This window comes from Dipodomys spectabilis, unplaced genomic scaffold (assembly GCF_019054845.1).
Source record: "Dipodomys spectabilis isolate Male_0828 unplaced genomic scaffold, ASM1905484v1 ptg000140l, whole genome shotgun sequence".
Classification (NCBI taxonomy): domain Eukaryota; kingdom Metazoa; phylum Chordata; class Mammalia; order Rodentia; family Heteromyidae; genus Dipodomys; species Dipodomys spectabilis.
The window spans coordinates 21,734,616-21,754,540 of record NW_024870817.1 but is presented as its reverse complement, the minus strand read 5'-3'; the positions used below and the strand labels follow the sequence as shown (position 1 = coordinate 21,754,540).

Here is a 19,925-nt window from a genome sequence, read left to right as displayed (position 1 = left end):
ACATGAGGAAAATTTAGCCCTAGATTTTCAGATATCCTTCCTGGCCCCTCTAGTTCATCCCTACACTGTGTTAGGAGAAAACGAATTATATAATGTTCCTTCCTTGTCTTTTGCGGCCTACTTCAGAATCCTTAGAGTGTGGAAGAAGGTGGGTAGACGGGGAATTTGGAAACTGGAATGCAAATAAATTTTCCACAAAAGACAGCAGCACTAACATATATGCATATATATATATATATATATATATATATATATATGTACACATATGTACAGAAAGAGAATGAGGGAGAGCGAGAGAGCGAGTAAGGGGGGGGAGTGTGTGTTCTGGATGAATTCCTTGAGATGTGTTTTATTTCCTTTAGAAATACAGAAACTCCCAAATGGTCACTATTCGAGTCTCACATGTTGATGAAAAAAAATAAAAATCTACCGTGTCACGGATTCAAGGAAAGTCTGGAGACATGTACAGGAAGCCAGTTGCTCCCTGGACCCCTCGAGGCAGCGCGCCCCGCAGTGCCGCGGGGATGCGTTCAGCGAGGGACTCGGGGAAACTCTGGAAGCCCCTCCAAAACGCAGTCCTTTTCATAGGTGAACGAGCGGGAAAGGCCGCAGGGTCTGCGCGGGTCCTCGCGCGCCTCGTGGCAGTCCGCAGCACCCGTCTGTCGCCCACCTTCCCTTCGCCCTCCCGCCTCAGCCCCCCAGGATGCCCGTGCGCGCTCACCCGCCGTCTCCGCGCCTTCCCGCCCCGGCTCGCGCCTCCCCACCCTTCCCGGCAAAGGGGGATCCTCGCCAAAGGGGGCCGCCCTGGCCCGGGTCCTCCCCCGCCCCCGGGGCGGCCGGACCATAAAGCGCCGGGTGGCGGCCGTCCAGCCCAGCCGCCGGCGCCCCAGCTCCGCGCGTGGCCAGGACGCGAGCGCCCTCCCGGTCCCCGACGGCTCCCGGACTCCGCACCCCACACCTGCGCGGCCCACGGGGTGGGGAGGGGACATCCCCCGACTTGGGACGGCACCCTGCCAGCCCCGGGACACTGAGGCCCGGCAAGATCGCCGTCGCTCGTCCGATCCACCGGTGAACATGCTGACCCCGCGTGGAGCCGCCTTCCTGCTCCTGCACCTGGTCCTGCCGCCGTGGCCGGGGGCCGGCGCCCAGGCCGCCCCGCAGGGTAAGTGGGCCATCGTCTCCGCGCTCACAGGCCCCGCACATCCCTGTCGCTCTGGGGCTCGGATCCAAGCACGTTGTGATTGGAAGTTGGGGGTAGTCTAGACGTTTCTGAAATTCGATTATTCCCTAACAGCAACAGTTGGAGGGATGCAAAGCTTTTTCTCAGCCTAGGGCGACGTGGTGAAGCGCGTTTCACAGCTCCCTACAAGGTCCTGGGTGAAATCACGGGCTGCTGAAGACCAGCTTCGGGCCCCTGCGATGCCCTGGGGAGGCCGAAGCTGTGTCCACCCCCAGCACAGCCTCCTCCTCATGCCTCTTCTCTGTCACCAGCCTTTCCGTTTGGATCCCAAAGAAGCACGCTTTCTTATCATTTAGAGGTTGGCTAAGTGTACTGATTCCTGAGACAAGTGAAAAGGACTGAGAAATTGGTCTTTGTCTATGGAAAGGTTTAAAACTTCAATAAATATAGATACCTCAATATTCCTGCTCTTGGTAAAATGAAATGCCCTCGGACAGAGAGCTCTTTAGGTTAAACAGAATTTCTTGTAGAAAAGACAAGAAAAGAAAAAGAAAGAAAGAAAGAGAAAGAAAGAAAAGAAAGAAAGAGAGAGAGAGAGAAAGGAAGGAAGGAAGGAAGGGAAGAAAGAAAGAAAGAGGAAGAAAGAAGATAAGACTTTAGGCCATATTCCTATTTGAACTTAGTGTCTGGGTTGATTTCTAATATTAACTAAGAAAACTGGAAGAGACACTGGAAGTGACAACTGTTATTCTCCTGGTAGCCAGAGCAAAAAACATTTTCAACCCCTTTAAGTCCCCATCACAAGGATCACTCACTTAAGCTGCTCATTTCACCAAGAAACTCATCTTGATTCCACACCAGAAAACCGGAATTGTGGTTTCAGGGATTCCTGTGCAACTAATTTCAGATCGGGTTGAAATAGTGGAAATGCCAAAGTCTGTAATATGCATTATGCCCTGTGCTTCTAGGAAGCCAGAAAAACTAACTTAAAAAATTTTTATTTTACTGTAAAGATGCTGTAAAGAGGGGCTACAGTTACTTGAGTAATGAGTACATGTCTTGTTGAACATTGCTACCCCCTCCTTTGTTTTTCTCCTAATATCCCTTCCCTCTCCCACTCCTCTCCCCTTCCCAAGTTGTAAAGTTCATTTCCAACACAGTGCCTTGTGAGTATCATTGTTGCAATGGGTCACCTTGTGTCCTTGTTTCAGCATTTTGTTATCCCCCTTCCTGTCCCCAAATTAGATAAATGTATGTACAAAATCAAATACAGTGAAACGGGATATACAATAGGGGGAAGAACATACAAAAGAAACCAAAAAAATCACATAGTACATTAAAAACAACAACAACAAAGAAAAACCTCTGATGTCCAAATCTTGGGGTTCATTTCATTTAGCATCATCTTATCAGAAAGAATGGCACTGCCCCATTTGTTAGGAAATGGAAAGACTTGGAAAAAATCATATTCAGTGAAGTAAGCCAGACCCAAAGAAATTTAGGTCCTATGGTTTCCCTTAGTTGCAATAATGAGTATACATCTAGGATAATCTTACCAGATGAGCAGAAAAGCTCAAAAGCTATGTACATATGACCATATAAGAGCTATTTTTTTGGTACAATTCAAAAAATATTCTTGTGGCAAAGATTATTTGACACATTCATATTTGGATCCAATATTTTGTGTTATAATAAATTCTTGACATTTGAATGCACAACCTTGTGGTGTACCTTAAGCATGACTTCTGCTTCTTGGACCTGGCAGTTTTATGGAAACTTAAAAGCTCAGGCTAGAATCTAACTATCTGGTTAATTTAATTGCAGTAGATGATCTGATTAAGTCAAGTTTTTGATAGACTCTCTTATTGAGTAGATAACCATCAGCTCAACTGGATAATTTGCTTATCTCCTTTTAGAGTGGGAATTACAAGTCTTAAATTAGTGTATTCAATTTACATAATAGTTGGGTTCATTGGTAGCAGCAATTTCACCTCTAACACTAGAGGCTTGTGCTTGGATTCTAGTTGGACTAAAAAGGCAATAACATTAATAGAAAATGATAGTGTCTTATTTCCTTTTTTAAACATCCTGAAGTCATTACTAACTAATCCCCACTCTGCCTCTTGAGAGAGCAGCAAATGGATCAAACAAACCATATAGATTGAGATACAGAACTTTTAGTTTGAGTTAAATTATGGACTTGAACAAAGTCGAACCAAGGATGAAGAGTGCCATGTTTCATTTGGATGCATTCATCTACCCTGAACATATCTCTTTTCTGAAGATACCTTCATTGGTAGGAATCCAAAGTTTCCAATTGCTGAAAACAACAACAACAATAAAAGCAATAATAATAATAATCCCTTTTTGAAATAAAGTAGGCAGCTGTCTTCATAATTTGAGGACATGGAAAATTAGAAAGAACACACACAATAGATTTATTTTTCCAACACATCTAGTAGTATATTCATTATTGTGTGAGATCAATTAGATAGATCAATTAGAAGCCAAAGTGAAAACAGATGTTTGTGAGTACTTGAATTTTTACCTGTTTTAGAATTTTATTCATTCTTTCTTATAATAAAAGCAGTATCTACTCATTGCAGAAAATAGAAATTGGGGGGCTGGGAAGGTGGCTCAGTGATAGAGCGCTCGCCTTGCATGCTTAAGGCCCTGGGTTCGATTCCTCAGCACCACATAAGCAGAAAAAAAAGCCGGAAGTGGCGCTGTGGCTCAAGTGGTAGAGTGATAGCCTTGAGCTAAAGAGCTGAGGGACAGCACCCAGGCCAAGAGTTCAGGCCCCACGACCAAACCCCCCCACCCCCAAAAAAAAAAAGAAAATAGAAATTGGATAAGAAAAATATTAGATAGCTTCCACTAATATGAATGGGCTGTTATGTTGTCTTCTCTTTCAAATGTTTTCAAAAGTTTGTGTGACAAGCTTTCATAATCTTTTTTTTTACTTTATCACAAACATCTTTTCCTATCTGAAGGTATTTAAATAGCTGTATTTTTTAAGTAGATGGTATTTCCTTTCTTTTCTTTTAAGAACTGAAACTAACTTAGCCAGGTTTGTAACAAAGGACACAAGTTATTTTCAGTATTTTGATATTGTAGTTGGTAATTTATTGAGTGAGTGAAGTGCCACAGGATGGCTTGATTAGCATTCCCCAACCAACGAAAGTTTATGTTTTCATGGCAAAATACTTTGTCAAGAGAGCTTCAGGATTTATTTCTCTTGCATTTAGAGTTTTACCTAATTCCTTCCTAAACAAAATTCTAGAATTTTGATGGCAGATATCCTTGTACCTAAATCATATGCTGTCTTATCTATTATTTCTGTTATGAATTTCTTTAGGTAGAATTTCTAGGTCATAGGACATTTGTGTTTTAGGGCCTTTAATACTATTATTTAAACTGTCTTCAGGGTATTTATATTACTTAAAACTTTCCAAGCAGTAAATGAAAAAGAGGGCCCATTTCCCTGAATCCTTACTGGCTATTACTGTGTTTATGACTTTTCTGATTTGGAGTTAAAATAATGTCCTATTATATAACTTAGCTTTCTCCATCAGGGTAAATATGAAAATTTATGTATATGCTTCTTTATTATTTATAATTTTTTCTGTAAATTGATTTTTCATGTTCCTTGCTCATTTTTCCATTAATATGCTTAGCATGCTTTGTAAGAGCACCTTATAAATTATTAGTATTATCATTTTAGTAATCAGATTATTGTATCTAAGAGACAGGTACTGAATTTCCTGTAGGCTACAGAATTGTTCAAACAATAATTGCATAAACTAACAAATTCTAAGTTGACTTCTAGTGAGTATTACCCACATTGAGCCTTTGCCTTTTAAGTGACTTCAAACATACTCTTCTATAGCTTTTACTAAATCTTAAAACACTTTTTATTAAAAAGTGTTGCTTACTTGATCAAAGACAACTTATACAAATACAAATGCAGATTTTTTGTTTCTGCACATCAACTTTGCCTATCAATTTGTAGTCAAGAATGAGAAACCTCATCATTTTGTTTTGTTTCCACTATAGGATTATTTTTTTAACAGAGAAATATTGGAGGCACAAAGGGAATATTTAGATCTCACAAGGCAGCCAATCATTTTAGTGACCCTGTACCTATCACTGCATCCATGCCTTCAGCTATATTAACTGTCATTTATCACTGACCAGGAAAATACAATTGGTTCTGGTCTGCTAGGTACCTAAGGGAACCCATGACTGAAATTCGCTGCTTGAGGACATGAGAAAAACAATGAGCTGGATGCTTCCACCTGTCCCCATTGTACTTCAAGCCTTAGTGTTTTTCCTAGTAGGCATTTTCAAAGCCACTAGTGCAGCCACATCCAATTTTGTTTGCAAATTTAGTCTTCCCTTAAGGACTCTAACTAGTGATGAATATTATACTGTATTTCTACTGCTTCAAATGTGCAGCCACTACCAAGTGACAAGGAAGAATTTGTGAGCCTGACAATGTGAAAACATGATACAAGGTGCCAGGTACTGGTGACTCACACTTGTAATCTGAGCTACTCAGGAGACTGAGATTGGAGGATTATGGGTCAAGGACGACCCCAGCAGGAAAGTCCATGAAATTATTATCTCTAATTACCATTACAAAGCTGAAGTTGAGCTGTAGCTCAAGTGCCAGCCTTCAGTAGAAAACGCTAAGGTATGGAGTCCAGGACCTGAGTTCTAGCCCTAGAACTGGCACATGTACATGAAAGTGTGCACAGGCGCACGTGGGCGCACGCGCGCACACACACACACACACACACACACACACACACACACACACACACACAGTAAATTTCCATTATTTTGTAGCTATTGTCAAATGGCCCCTAAGAAACATGTTTTCCTCAAAATTAATCTCTCACAAAGTTAATCTCTCCCTTCCTCCCTCTCCCAGTCTTTGACCTTCTGCCATCCTCCAGTCAGAGGCTGAACCCTGCTGCTCTGCAGCCTGTCCTGACAGACCCGGCCCTGAATGAACTATACTTGATCTCCACCTTCAAGCTGCAGACTAAAAGCTCAGCCACCATCTTTGGACTCTACTCCTCATCGGACAATAGCAAATATTTTGAATTTACTGTAATGGGACGCTTAAATAAAGGTAAGTACATTTGCAAGGAGCATTTCCTTAAAACTCTCCTTCTATCCGAAGAATTGGTGTCCACTGTCCTGAAAATGGTTCCTTTGTGCAACTTTATTCTTACACATTTCGTTTCATTTTCAATATCACATTCTTCTTATTGTTCATTTACCTATAGTGGAAGATGAGATTATATGAGGAAAGAATAAAGAATTGTTTTGGGCCAAGATAGCTTCTGACATTGTCAAAACTCAGCTATTGTAACAAAATACCAATAGAATACTAATGGATTACCACAGACTCTACTTCTCACAGTTCTGGGAGCTTCAAAGTCTTAAGGTCAAGGTGCTGCCAGATACAGTTGCTGATAAGGGGCCATTCTCTCTTCTATCTCTTTCTCTCTCTCTCTCTATCTCTCTCTATCTCTCTGTCTCTCTGTCTCTCTCGTTCCCTCGCTCTCTCGCTTGCTCGCTCATGCTCTCTCTCTCCCTAGGAGTGCGTGTGTGTGTGTGTGTGTGTGTGTGTGTGTGTGTGTGTGTGTGTGTGTGTGTGTGTGTGCTGGAACTGAGGCTTGAATTTATTTGGACTCTCACTTGGCCTATTCACTCATGGCTAGCACTCTACCACTTGAGGCACACCTCCACTTCTGGGACCCATTTTCTGGCTTACGGATGTTCATCATTTCATTGTATCCTCTATAAAAAGTACGGAGAACATATTTCCTAGTCTTCTTATCTCTCTTCTTATAAAGGAATGAATCCTACCATGAGGGAACCACCTAATCTAGTCCTACTTGCCTCTCCCAAGGCTAGGTACCTCCAATCACCATCTTACTGGAAATTCAGAGTTTAATTCAGAATCTGATGTGGACACAAGCATTCAGCCCCTAACAGCAGATCCCATCATTCTCAAGTTCCGGAGTCTGAGCAGAGCTAGCGCACAGCTCTGCAAGGATCTAGCTGTCCTGGATAGGGAAAATATCCTCCTCCCGTAGAAGAGAATAAAGGGCTCTTTGCTGCTTGCTTCCTGACAGCTTACACAAGCTCTCACTTTTCTGACCACTTTGCTGTCATCTCTTTTACTGCCGAAGGGAGGGACTGCAAGCACTGAGAAATGACTCCCCAGAAGAAAGGTCACTATTTTTCATCCTCTTCCTTCCACCCATGCCCTGGGGACAACACCTGTTCTTGTTTATTGAGGAATGTGATAGATACATGTTCTGCTGTCTCATGCATTTAATAAAACAGGAAGGGAAGACTGGTCTTTCTGCCTGTTTTTTTTTTTTTTCCACTTGCTTTAAAAGGAGATGCTTCCTAGTGTTTCAGGATGTCTCTTAGATTCTACTCAGGACTGCACCCTTAAATCTGTAGATTAAAAGATTAACTCCTAGCTTTCATGGGACTATAGAGTTAAAGCAAAAAAAGAATGGAGATAGGCATGGTGGCCTATGCCTACATCTTAGCAGGGATCAGGAAAATCAGTTTAAGGCCAGTCTGGTTAGAAAGAACTGGGTTCAAAACCCCATCTTGATCAATAAGTGTACTAAGTGTAGTACCATGTGCCTGTCATCCTGGCTACGCCAGAAATGTAAAAGGAGAGCCCTAGTTAAAGCTAGTCCAGTTATAAACATAAGACACTATCAGAAAAACAACAGAAACAAAAAGTGCTGGTGGTGTGGCTCAAGTGGTAGAGCCCCTGCATGGCATGTGCATGGCAAGTTCAAACCCAGTGCCATACCCCAGCTCCCCTTCCAAGCAAAAAGCTAATTTGCCTTGCATTTATTGAAGGAGCTCCTTCCTTGTAGCAATCACTTCTCTTCATCTATAGTCCAGTAGCTTCTGACTAAACTATTTTAGACACATTGGCTTATTCAACCTAATGGCTACAAGGTCCTCTGTAGTGAGAAAAAACTCTGCTCCTCACTTGTCACTATCACTGCATCTCCCTTCTATTCCTAAATTGCTCCGTCTGTGTGAATTCATCATAGAGAGTCTATGAGACCAGGACACACAAGGAAGTCACTTCTGAACTGATTCCATTTGCTGACAGAACAAGTGTAACACTAAATACAGGGGGCAGACATAGAAATGAGTGAGGAGCTTGTTAGTGTGTTTCTTCTGAAGAATCACCAATAATAGAATGAAGCCATACATACGAGCTTATCGACCTCTAAGGAAGAAGATAAGAAGGTTGATAGACACTCCTGTTAGGGTTTAAATGGTGACTGTTCCTCTAAAGGCCCATGTGCAAGAAGCTTTGTCCCAGTTGGCAACATGGTTGGGAGCCGATGGAACATTTAGTGGTTGGGGCCCAGTTAAAGGAACTCAGGTCATTGAGGTCATACCTTTGAGGGGCATCTTGGGAGCCTAGACCCTTCCTGCTTCTCTCCTTTACCCTTTGGCCCCTATGAAGTGAATAGTTTCTGCTGTATCATGTATTCCCACCATGAGTCTGCCTCACACAAGCCCAAAGGCAGTGAAGCCAACTGACTATGGACTGAAGCCTCTCAAACTGTGAGTCAAAATAATGTTTTCTTCCTTTTCAGTAGTCAATCCCATGTGTTTTGTCATAGCTATGAAACACTAACACACTTCCTCATCCTGGTACATAGTAAGTATTCAAAAAAATGAGGAGGGTTAGTAAGTGAATCTTGAAGACTTTTTGAATGAAAATATAAGAATATGAAAATAATATTGGTCAAATTATTAGCAAAGTGGACGCAAAGTCTTAATAAAAATAAGGATTCTACAGAAACCACTTGACTGAATATGGTTGATGCTTTTGTAGTATCTGGCATGGACAAATTTCCAGTTAGTATCCTGGGTTTTAATTACCAACTGGTCACCATGACTACATATCTCAATCTGTTTTAGCCCATTTATCATCTCTAAAGTAGAATGATAATAGCTGTCTCACAAGTCAACTGTAAGAACTGAATTATGTAATCATCCCCCTTAGACTCTGAGATGCAATTTTAAAACTTCATATTTTAAATACTACATAATGATGGATGGATAGATAGATGGACAGCAAGATTCTAGTGTTTATCGTCTGAAAACAAAGGCTTGGCTTGAAAATAGCTTTACCTTTCAGGAAAAAAGACAATGAGAAGAACTGTTTTTTTTATCTTTGTCACAGAAGAACAAGTTAATGTTGTGGAAATGAAAGAAACCTACCTGTATGTGCTATCAGGACTAAGGAGAGCCTACAGATAGGAGATGTCCAGTGGTCTAGAACAGTTGTTCTTGAACTTTCTGGCCAAAAAGAAATATAGCTTGAGAGTGGTGGGAAGCTCAGAAATTAATATTCTGGACTCCATATTGAGTGGGGAAAGATAAAGGGCCATGAATTCAATTATAACCTTAATTGATTCTTTTCAATATTCCAAGACTGTTCTAAAAGCTCAAGGCTCATTTTATTCTTGACTATTAAAAGATTCTAACCATTCAATTAGCTCAGTTTTAAAGTAGGTTTGTGCGAAGATGGTAAGAATTTTGAAATTTTCACAAAACTATAGGAAGAACAAGTTAAGAATTTTTAAACTTTCACAAAACTTAGGACAGAGAAGCTAAAATCTAATTGAATCAAATTTAATGATTCACACTTCACACACAAAAAGCTATGTTCAAAATAAAGAAGGAATAAACCGCTGCCTAGAATATAATACAGGATTAACAGATGTTGAAAGAATCCATATTCAGCTCTTTTGCTTCTATCTTATCCATCAAAGGAAATGCTCTTCAAATGGTCAAGAACAACTAGCAGGAAACAACCACCTGAGCTAAATGAGGAGATAGCAGAATAACACCCAACATCTTCATAATAGAATAATACCAATCTCTTCAGTGACTTTAGTTGTCTATGTCATTACATATTGGGATATTTGATGAAGAATGTAGCAACATCACTGTGATTTAGAAATCACAGAGAACAGAGTGGAGAGAGACATGTTTTCCTTTCTAGAAAGAGAGGCAAGGTGGATTCTGAAACTCATAGGCTAGTGAACTTTCTAGCACAAACTCCCAGAGGTCTGTAGTATTCTTCATGTAATTTAAGATTGCCTGGAAAAGAAATCTGGAATTTTTTGAACACAAAATTGGAGTTACTGACGATAAGTCACACGGGACTATTTTTCCACGAGACCTCTAAGCTGATTAAGAAATGCTATGGAGCATAATGTATCTTTACTGCACAAAATAACGTTATGCAGTTACTGATTATACCTTTCTGAATAATATAAAAAAGAATAAGATATAGATAGATAGACAGACAGACAGACAGATAGATAGATAATAGTACTGCTGAGTGTTGTGAGGTGATTTATCACTACGTAGCTAGAAGCTTTTTGGCAAAATTGTCTTTAGCATCGAGCCTCTCAACATCGTGATTTAAATGAAGATAGACAGTATTTATTGTGTTTATAGTCAGCACAAAGCTGGAAAACCAAACTGAACATATTGGATGTCATCAATATTTGCAAAATGGCATTACAAGCCACAATCAAATTGGATAAAGTTTCACAAGCATAGATGTAAATCCATGCTCCAAGAGGGAGAAGTAAATTGCAGAAGCATAGAATGTGAGAAATCTAACCTAAGAGGTCGACAGCAGGAGAAACCAGTCAGTGTTGAGCAGAATGAATGAATGAATGAGTAGATACTATGATGCGACTGTTTTAAAAAAGCTCTTTAAGTTTGAATATCACATACATGTGTCCAGGTTAAAGAAATTAATAGTCTCATTTTACTCTTAAATGTCCAAGCCACATCTAAAATTACATCTTGTCCTGAACACATTTCACAAAGATACAGTCAAATCAGACAGTACTCTGAGAAGAACTGAATCCATTTAGACCTTCTTGCGCCTTTTATTATTATTATTATCATAACCCAGTTGAAAAGTTAAAAAAAAAAAAGCTAGGAAAGTAAAGAAGCCAGACAAAAGATAAGAGAGATAAAAGTTCCCTTAAGGTATTTGAAAAAATGTCATTTGAAATGAGGGTCAGACTAAATCTGTCTAAAGCACTGAAGAGTACAATGAGGATTCATTGGTGAAAGTGAGAGGAAACAGATATTGGCTCTATGTTAGGAAAACTGTGGAGAGCTTTCCAAAAGTGAAATGGGTTTCTCTGCAGAGTAATGAGTTCCTTGTTACCGGAAATGTGTTGGGAGAGGAGACACTGACTTTATTGAAGAGCTTTGTGAAGTGAGATATTAAGCTGGATGACTTATCAGGCTAATATGCTGTGATTTTACTAAGGCTAGAAAGGTTCCATGACTTAAGAAATGGCTATGCAACTCCTTCTGTTATATGACCTTTGGATTCTGTGTGCCTCACAACTTTGTATCACAGAGTTAGGCATCATGATTAGTCACATAATTTTTAAAACATAAAGCCCTCTGTAGATATTTGATATGATTGCTTCCCTTCTTTTACTAGATAGTTATGCTGCTGCTGCTGCTGTGTAGGTATATATTCTGTAAACTTTACATCTGTTCAAACTGTCATAAGAAAATCCGGCCAGGCAACAGTAGGCTTCTCCTTGTAATCCTAGCTATTCAGAGACTAACCTATGAGGATCTTGGTTCAAAACCAGCCAAGGCAGAAAAGTCTGTGTGACTAACCAGCCAAAAGCCAGAACTAGAACTGTGGCTCAAGTGGTAGAGCACCAGTCTTGAGCAAAAAAAAGCTAAGGGACAGCAGGATAGCACCCAAGCCAAGTCCAATACCAGTATACACATGCACAAAATAAAATTGAAACAAGCTGAATTTATCACCCAGAGTACTTTTAGCAAAGGCAATTTGATGATTTACCTTTTATATGAATCAAAAATGCTAACATTACTGTGTTTAGGCTATAAAGATACATAGGCAAAGATAAACAAAAATTTCCATTACAAAAGAATTAATAGAAAGAAGGCATTTTTGAACATGTAAATTACTTTAAAAGAAGAAGAAACCTTGACAGTGGTGGTTTCTATTATATATTTTAAAGTGCCGGAGTAAAGCCATCTGCCAAGAAAAGCAGACAGTTCTGTGCTGCCTCCATGAATTTGCTGCCTGAGGGCCAGGGGACTGAACTCCTGTGCCCAACCTGGCAAAATGCTGTCAGTTCCGGTTTGTTAAAACTGTCATCCTCCTTGGTTACCTTGTAGGTCAACATTTCATAATATATTTGACTACCATGTCCACTTTTCCAAAAGCACCTTTTAAAAATTCTTTCCTGAGACAGCAGTCTCAAGAAGACCTCATTGATTCAATTTGCTTGTCACTCACTGCCAGTCACTGGGACAGGCTCTAATCAGACAAGTGAGTGGGCTTTCTGCATCAGGTATGGAACTATACAGCTTTTGGACAGCGCCACAGAACCAGGCCCCAGATTGTCAAGTATACAAAAAGATGATACATTTGGAGAGAAAGGGTTTAAATGAACAAACCAATAAAAAAAAAACTCCTTAGTTTCTAAAAGATTTAATTGTGGATAATAAAATTCAGAGCAGTCACGCAAGTATTCTGTCTGATCTATTCTGTCATCTCTATAAATAAGTATATTGCCTTCTACTATATAATCTCAGTGATATGGAACATAAGAGAAGTAGGAAGACATAGACTTGGTAGAGTGGAGAGTAGTGAAAGTGGCTAAAAGCATGGGGCCAGTCCTGAGGCAAGGGCTTTAGACAATATTTAGAAGCCACTAGGGAGTTATTGAAGGATTTCATTCACCTGTCTGTGTGCTCACCATTAAGAAAGCAATAACTTCATCAGAGCACTTCTGTAAGATCAACCTGTCAGTCCCCCAAATCTGAGAAGAGACCTGCAGTGGCAAGGTGAGCCAGGAATCTAACATAGAAGACTAAAATGGAGCAGAGTAGAGGCAGGCATGATGTTTGGCACAGGAGCACCTGAAGTTCAGGAATCTTCTCCACCAGTCTAGTATGGCTACATTTTCCTTTGCACTAAGCCTGCAAGATAAACAGATTGAATTCCTAAGCAGACTTGTTGAGCTGGTGGTGAGGGGAAATTGTACGTGTGAACTGAATGTGCTGCAGCTGAAGAAACAGAATTGTACCCAGGAACATCTTTGTGAGCTCAGTGCTCCCCGGGGCAGTGATGACACTGGGGTGTGGCAGGACTGAGCTTCCACAGTCAGGTGCTGGCTTCTCGTTCCTTGCTGGAGGGTGGATGACAGCCTTACTCCCTCTGAACTATTGTCCCCTCTGTTTTGCTCTCTCTGTTCTGTGTGTGTGCTGGGTTATGACAAGGTCAAGTGAGCCTTAGAAAGAGCTCTCTCTCTCCCCCCCACGGTGATGCTCTGGAAAGGCCTGGAAGGGGTGCAGCAGGGGCTCCAGGGACCACAGCTTTCAGCCATTGCTGGACTCAGTGCAACTGATGTAAACACCAAGTTTCCTGAGCAGGCGCCAGTCAGCCCTCTGGGGTTGTCTTGCTGCTGTAGGATATAATAAGTGTAGAGGCAGTGAAGTAAGGAATTTGCAATAAAAAAGAAAAATGAAAAATGGAAGCCACGAGAAAGGAGAATTATTGGATCAAGTTTGAAGAATGGTAAATGTCAAGGCCCTTGATAATTTTTCTGCTAGCAGACATTGTGAAGATGAAAATTTCCACAATTCTTCTTTCCCGTTCTTCCTCTTGCTATTGTCACAAGATCTGAGAGCATGAGAGATTTATCATCCAGGTGTTGCATTGCAACAAAAAGCAAGGCAAGAAGTACAGAATCCCCTTAAGTAAGAGTGTGGACACATGGTATGCTTTGGTACATCGAATGAGAAATTAAACTGCCACTCAGATCTTTTTATTTTCTATGTGAAAAGGTCTAAATCATTTAATTATTCATTGGAAGTTCATACATTTAATGTGTACCTGTTATATAAAAGACCCAATAGACACTATTGATAAAAATTCAACTCAGCTATTCAGTTATGAAAATAAACCACAGCTCATGTGCCCTGAAAATACCTATGAAGACTGGCAGCATGTCTAGGGAAATATGTTTCCATTGAATTTCATAGAAACCTTAGGTTGGGTAAAAAATAAAAATAAAAAATCAAGAGATTGGTGGTGCATACCTGTAATTCCAGCTCCTTAGGATGTGTGGGATAGAAGGATCATGGTTTGAGGCTAGCACGAGACTCTATCTGAAAAACAAGCTGAGCAAGGTGGCACATGCCTGACATAGCAGCTAGTCTATAAGCAGAGTTAGGAAGATCATCTGAGGCCAGATCAGGCAAGAGACCTTACCTGAAAACAAATTAAAAGCCAAAGAACTGAGGGTGTGACTCAAGTTGTAGAGTCTGAGTGTGAAGCCCTAAGTTCACCCAGTATCACAAAAGACTGTATTTGTTTTAAGTCCCTAAGTGTTAATTCCCTAAATTGTTGTGTTAAGTCCCTAAATTGTTAATATAGGGACCAGAACTAGTGGCCATAACTAGAATCAGGGAACATCGAATAAATGTTTTGACATAATTCAAGTTTGGCAGTCCAAGTGTCTTTTTTTTGTCAGTTCTGGGTCTTGAACTCTGGGCCTGGCCACTGTCCCTCAGCTCTTCAGCTCAAGGCTAGCGATCTACCTATTGAGCCACAGCAGCACTTCTGGTTTTCTGAGTGGTTTATTGGGCTTTCTTGCCTGGATTGGCTTTGAACCGAGATCTAGATCTCAGCCTCCTGAGTAGCTAGGATTACAGGTGTGAGCCACCGGCGCCTGGCTTCCAAGTGGCATTTTTATTGGCTTATAAACACTCCAGGACCTTGAAAAACAATTCTAAATCATAAAGTTATTAAAGTAAAAAATGGATTAGTGCTTCTTTGGGCTCCATTTCTCAATCTTTTAGCTGCTATAGGCGACTCCTATTTCCAGCCATGAGTTCCTCTTGTAAATTCTCAACAATTAACATGAAATAAAATGGTAAAAACCCTGTTGGATCTCATGTTGAAAGGAAATCTTAAGAATTTCTGTTCATGTTAATATTTCTCTAGCTTTTTCTTTCTTTTTATCCCTTATGTCTTGCTGAGAGTTTACTTCGGGAAACTTACTATTAGACTATAATCATCAATAGCCCCTCTGGCTAGTCTGCCTTGTCAGGGTTTACCAGTTCTTTTCTCTCAAGAAGCTTGTTGTGACCACATAGACATAAGAGAAGATCTCTCTGACCCCATCTGGCATCAAGTCACAAAATGATGGCTTCCTACTCTCCTTCTCTCTCACCATAGTCAGATGGAAAAAGAAGTCTGGTCAGAGTTCAAGAGGAGCAGGAAAATTAACCTCAAGAGCATAATGTGGGAAAAGCCCTTAAATATATCCTTCAAGTTTCTCAGTTGAGATTATTTTCCTTGGGGAAACTGCAATGTAAATAGGGATTCTTGGCTAACTGGTCCATGAGGCAGTCCCAAGCTCACGTTTACACTTTACAGAGGGGTTCCTAAGGAAAAGCAATCCCAGTCATGTACTTGCCATAAATCACGGATGGACAGCAATGCATGTCTTTACTTGTTTATATGTAAGTGATGGGTGTTTCTAGGATGTGAAGGTGATCTCACTGTGACATCAGTCACCCTATTGGTTGCCAGGGTTGATTCAGCCATGGCTCAGTGGGAGTCTCTTCCCTCACTATGCTATGTGAGTCCCTTCCGAAGCTGAGCCACACCAGTGAAAGAGGAGTTTCTCTACCAACAGAGAAATATGAATACTATGATCCTCTGCTAGAACCACCAAATAAGCTCTCATAAGGAACAGGTGTCTCATAGAAAAATTAGACAGTAAAGATAGACGAAAAAGTACATATCATCCAAACAATTATTAAATGAATATTGATATATTCTCATTTTCTATACACACATGTTCATGTGCATATATACATACACATGTATGCTTGCAAATATACATGTATAAATTTTTTTCTGAATGAAAATATGCTGGCTTATGACTTCTTTTTTTCATTTAACAGTAATGAGATTCTTCTTTTAATATACAGCTATTCCATAGAGGCTTGTTTTCTATTCATACCATAATTTGTGTATGTGTGTGTGAGTGAGAGAGAGAGAGAGAGAGAGACAGAGAGAGAGAGAGAAGAAAAAGAGAGAGAGAAAGCACACTCTCTAGATGAGACTGTATGCCAGTCCTGGGACTTGAACTCAGGGCCTGGATATTTTTCCTGAGCTACTCTGCTCAATACTCGTGCTTTTCCACTTGAATTACAGCTCCCTCTATGGCTTTATGATGGTTAATTAGAGATAAGAGTCTCACAGATTTTCCTCTTCAAGCTGGCTTTGAACCATGATCCTCAGAGCTCAGCCTCCTATATAGCAAGGGTTTCAGGTATGAGCTATGGGAACTTAGCCATCATACAATAATCTAAGTAGCCAACTGTTTCTTTTCACATATATATGCCCTGTCAAATGCTCACTATATTAAATATTTCTGAAATGGCCATTCTTATGCATATATCTTGATGAGTCTTCTTTTAATTCCTTTAGCAGCAAGTCCCCGGAGTGGCCTTGCCAGGTCATAGGATCTGTACATGTTTAAACTTCTGATGTACATTACTATTTTCCCTTCCAGACCTGTTCTGACAATTTAAGACTTTCCACCCTGGGGCAGCTGAAGGCTTTGGCTTGGACCTTTTAGGCTGCAGTGATGTGTTTACCACATCCACTATCCAGCAACATGTACAATCATCCTTTCTCTTGTTCCTGGAATTGTTTCTGGAGAGTGATTTGGATTTGGAAGGGATACCTGTGTGTGGACCTATGGAGTTTGTTGTTGAGTTATGAAGACCTTGAAAGTAGATCATTTTAATCTCTCTAGCAAATCTCAGCCAAGGAGCTCCACTTTCAAAGGGCCAGCTTATATGACTAAATTTTATCTTAAGGCCTAATACGTTCAGGACAAAAATGGTATAAAAAGAAAAAGTGAAAACCAGAATAAAAAAATTCTTATAAATTTTTATTTGTTGATCTCATAGTTCAAGCCCCATGACCAACAACAACAATGATGATGATGATGATGATGATGATAAAATGTAAAGCTAGAAGCTGGTGACTTGCAATTATAATCCCAGCTACTCAGGAGGCTGAGATCTGAGAAGTGAGGATGGGAGCTAATCCAGGCAAACAAATCTGAGAGATTCATATTTCCAATTAGCCAGCAAAAAGTAGAACTAGAGATGTGGTTCACATGGCATAGTAACAGCCATGAGCAAAAATGCTAATCAAGAATGCAAGACCCTGAGTTTAAGCTCCAATATGACCAATAAGGTAGTAGATCTCCTACCAATAAGGTAGTAGATCTCCTAACTTCTTTGTTTGTTAACTGAACATTGTTAACAACAGGCTGTTCAAGTGCAATATAAAAGATTACACTCTTTTTGACATGTGTTTACAGACAACACATATCCATGTCTAGCAGTCCATTAATCATAGAATAGCTCATACTTGGATTCAAATTCTAGTCCTGCAATTTACAGTGTTCTTGGGAAAGCTCTTTCACTACTTGGGCTTTTTGATCCTCATTTGTATTTCGATAGCATGGCCATGAGGAGAACTCAAATGTTTAGAGTAAGTAAGGAGCATATGGTAGTGTTCACTGAATGTTTGGTAAGTTTATGGATTCATGCCCCCAGACACTGACTTGGATTTGGGCTTACTTTCTGGTAAGGATTCTATTTGCTCATCATATTTTTCACTATCAGAAGCCTTATTGCTTATTTTGAAATTTGCTAGTATCATGTGTGTATCCATGAGCACAAAACATCCATGGTTGGAAAGGATGTTCCTATCCTAGTATCTTGTGTGTGCTTAGGACAATTTCTGGCATATATAAGATGATGAATCAATATTTGTAGTTACAATTTTCCTTCTTTTCAGTGATCTACCCTTGTGACCAGAAGGCCACTCGACATAGAACTAACCCATTTCCACTGAACACTCCATTCATTGATCTATGTTTGTTTCCAGCCATCCTCCGTTACCTGAAGGATGATGGGAAGATCTATTTGGTGGTTTTCAACAACCTGCAGCTGGCTGATGGGAAGCGGCACAGGATCCTCCTGAGGCTGACCAATTTGCAGCGAGGGACAGGCTCTGTAGAGCTCTATGTGGATTGCACCCAAGTGGATTCCATTCAGAATCTTCCCAGAGCCTTTTCTGGTCTCTCTCAGGATCTTGAGTCTATTGAACTGAGAACTTTCCAAAGGAAGGCACAGGTAGGAACCTGCAAACCATTCTCCAAACTGGAAAGAGGGCCTGCAAGGGCCTATGCGGTATGGAATCATGTGCTGGGAAAATGTGTTAGCTTCCAGGCCAGTGAGTCCAATGCTGACTGCATATTAGAATCACCCAGGAACTTGCCACACGTCTCTCTACCAGAGGACAACCACCAAGACTAATTAATTACAATCTGTGACCCTGGTACCTAGACATTACTATTTTTAAAATATTGGTTCAAATAGACAGCAAAATTTGAGCATTTTTGCTTTTGATTGTATGTAGAGCCTTTGGAGTCAACTCTTCTTATTGCATAGCTACAAAGGAGTAGTTATTCTTCTATGATTTTTTAAATTCATTTTTCATGAAAAAGAGATTTTTTTTCACAAGTCTTGGAAGGACATCAGGCTTAATTCCATCACCTCTGTATTTTATTTCACTTAATGGTGATATTGTTGTTACCTTTATTATATCATTTTATCTGCTATAGAAATTGCCACAAACATCTTTCGCAATGCTAGGAATAGAACTTAGGATCTTGACTATAATATGTATGGTCTCCACCACTGAGTTACATCCACAGAACTTGTTTTTGTTTTGTTTTGTTGGAGGCTTTCACTGTATAGCCCAAATTGACCTTGAACTCACACATCCTGAGTAGTAGGATTAGAAGTGTGCACCACCATGCCATGACATAGAGTGCTTTGAAAATTTCTGTGCTAGGAGATGCTTTGTTTAGTATTCTTTGTCCTTTCCAATAATTTATATCTGGTCATGATACTTGAATTTTATCTGGTATGGCAATCAATGCCCAAATCAGTAACTATGCTTGCCTGTTATGACCTATAATATTGCTGTCTTTTCTCAATCTTTATTTTCCATTTCTATTTTATTACTTCATTACATGTACTTTATGCAAGTTGCTCTGTAGCCTTTGTTCAAAGAAGCAGTGTGTAAGCAATGACTTTCATTGTAAGTCGAATTGAAGCGAGATTTTAGATGTTAATATAAAAACTATGAATCTGATCCTAGAATTTTGTGTTTGAACAACAGGAAGCAAAAAATTCCAAGAAAATGAAAATCTAAGAAGGATTTGGTTGGCTTTAGTTTGGCTTTACAGATGGCAATTTGGTTTGGGGTTTTGTTTGTTTGTTAATATTTTATTTGCTTTATTTTTTTCTTTTCCTTTCTTTTCTCTTTTTTTTTTGAGGGGGAGGGGAAATTGAGGAGGAGTAGGGTCTTATTATGTACTCCAGACCAGTCTCAAACTCACGATCCTCATGTCTCAACTTCCTTGATGCAGGGATTACAGACATTAACCACCACATCTAGCTAGAGAGATTATTAGTATGAATTTATACATAGAAAAAAATAATGGAAAAGTCTACTTAACTTTTCTGAAATCCAAAA

At 40.1% G+C, this 19,925-nt stretch overlaps 1 protein-coding gene across 1 annotated transcript in view; it reads left to right on the top strand.

The window, feature by feature from the left end:
• The first annotated feature begins 1,074 nt into the window (after positions 1 to 1,074).
• Thbs4 (thrombospondin 4) overlaps positions 1,075 to 19,925 on the top strand; it is a 43,963-nt gene continuing 25,112 nt past the window's right edge. The window contains exons 1-3 of the mRNA XM_042690894.1: positions 1,075 to 1,162; positions 6,117 to 6,320; positions 18,267 to 18,514. Coding sequence (XP_042546828.1) covers positions 1,075 to 1,162; positions 6,117 to 6,320; positions 18,267 to 18,514 — 540 coding nt within the window. The remainder of the gene's footprint in view (positions 1,163 to 6,116; positions 6,321 to 18,266; positions 18,515 to 19,925) is intronic.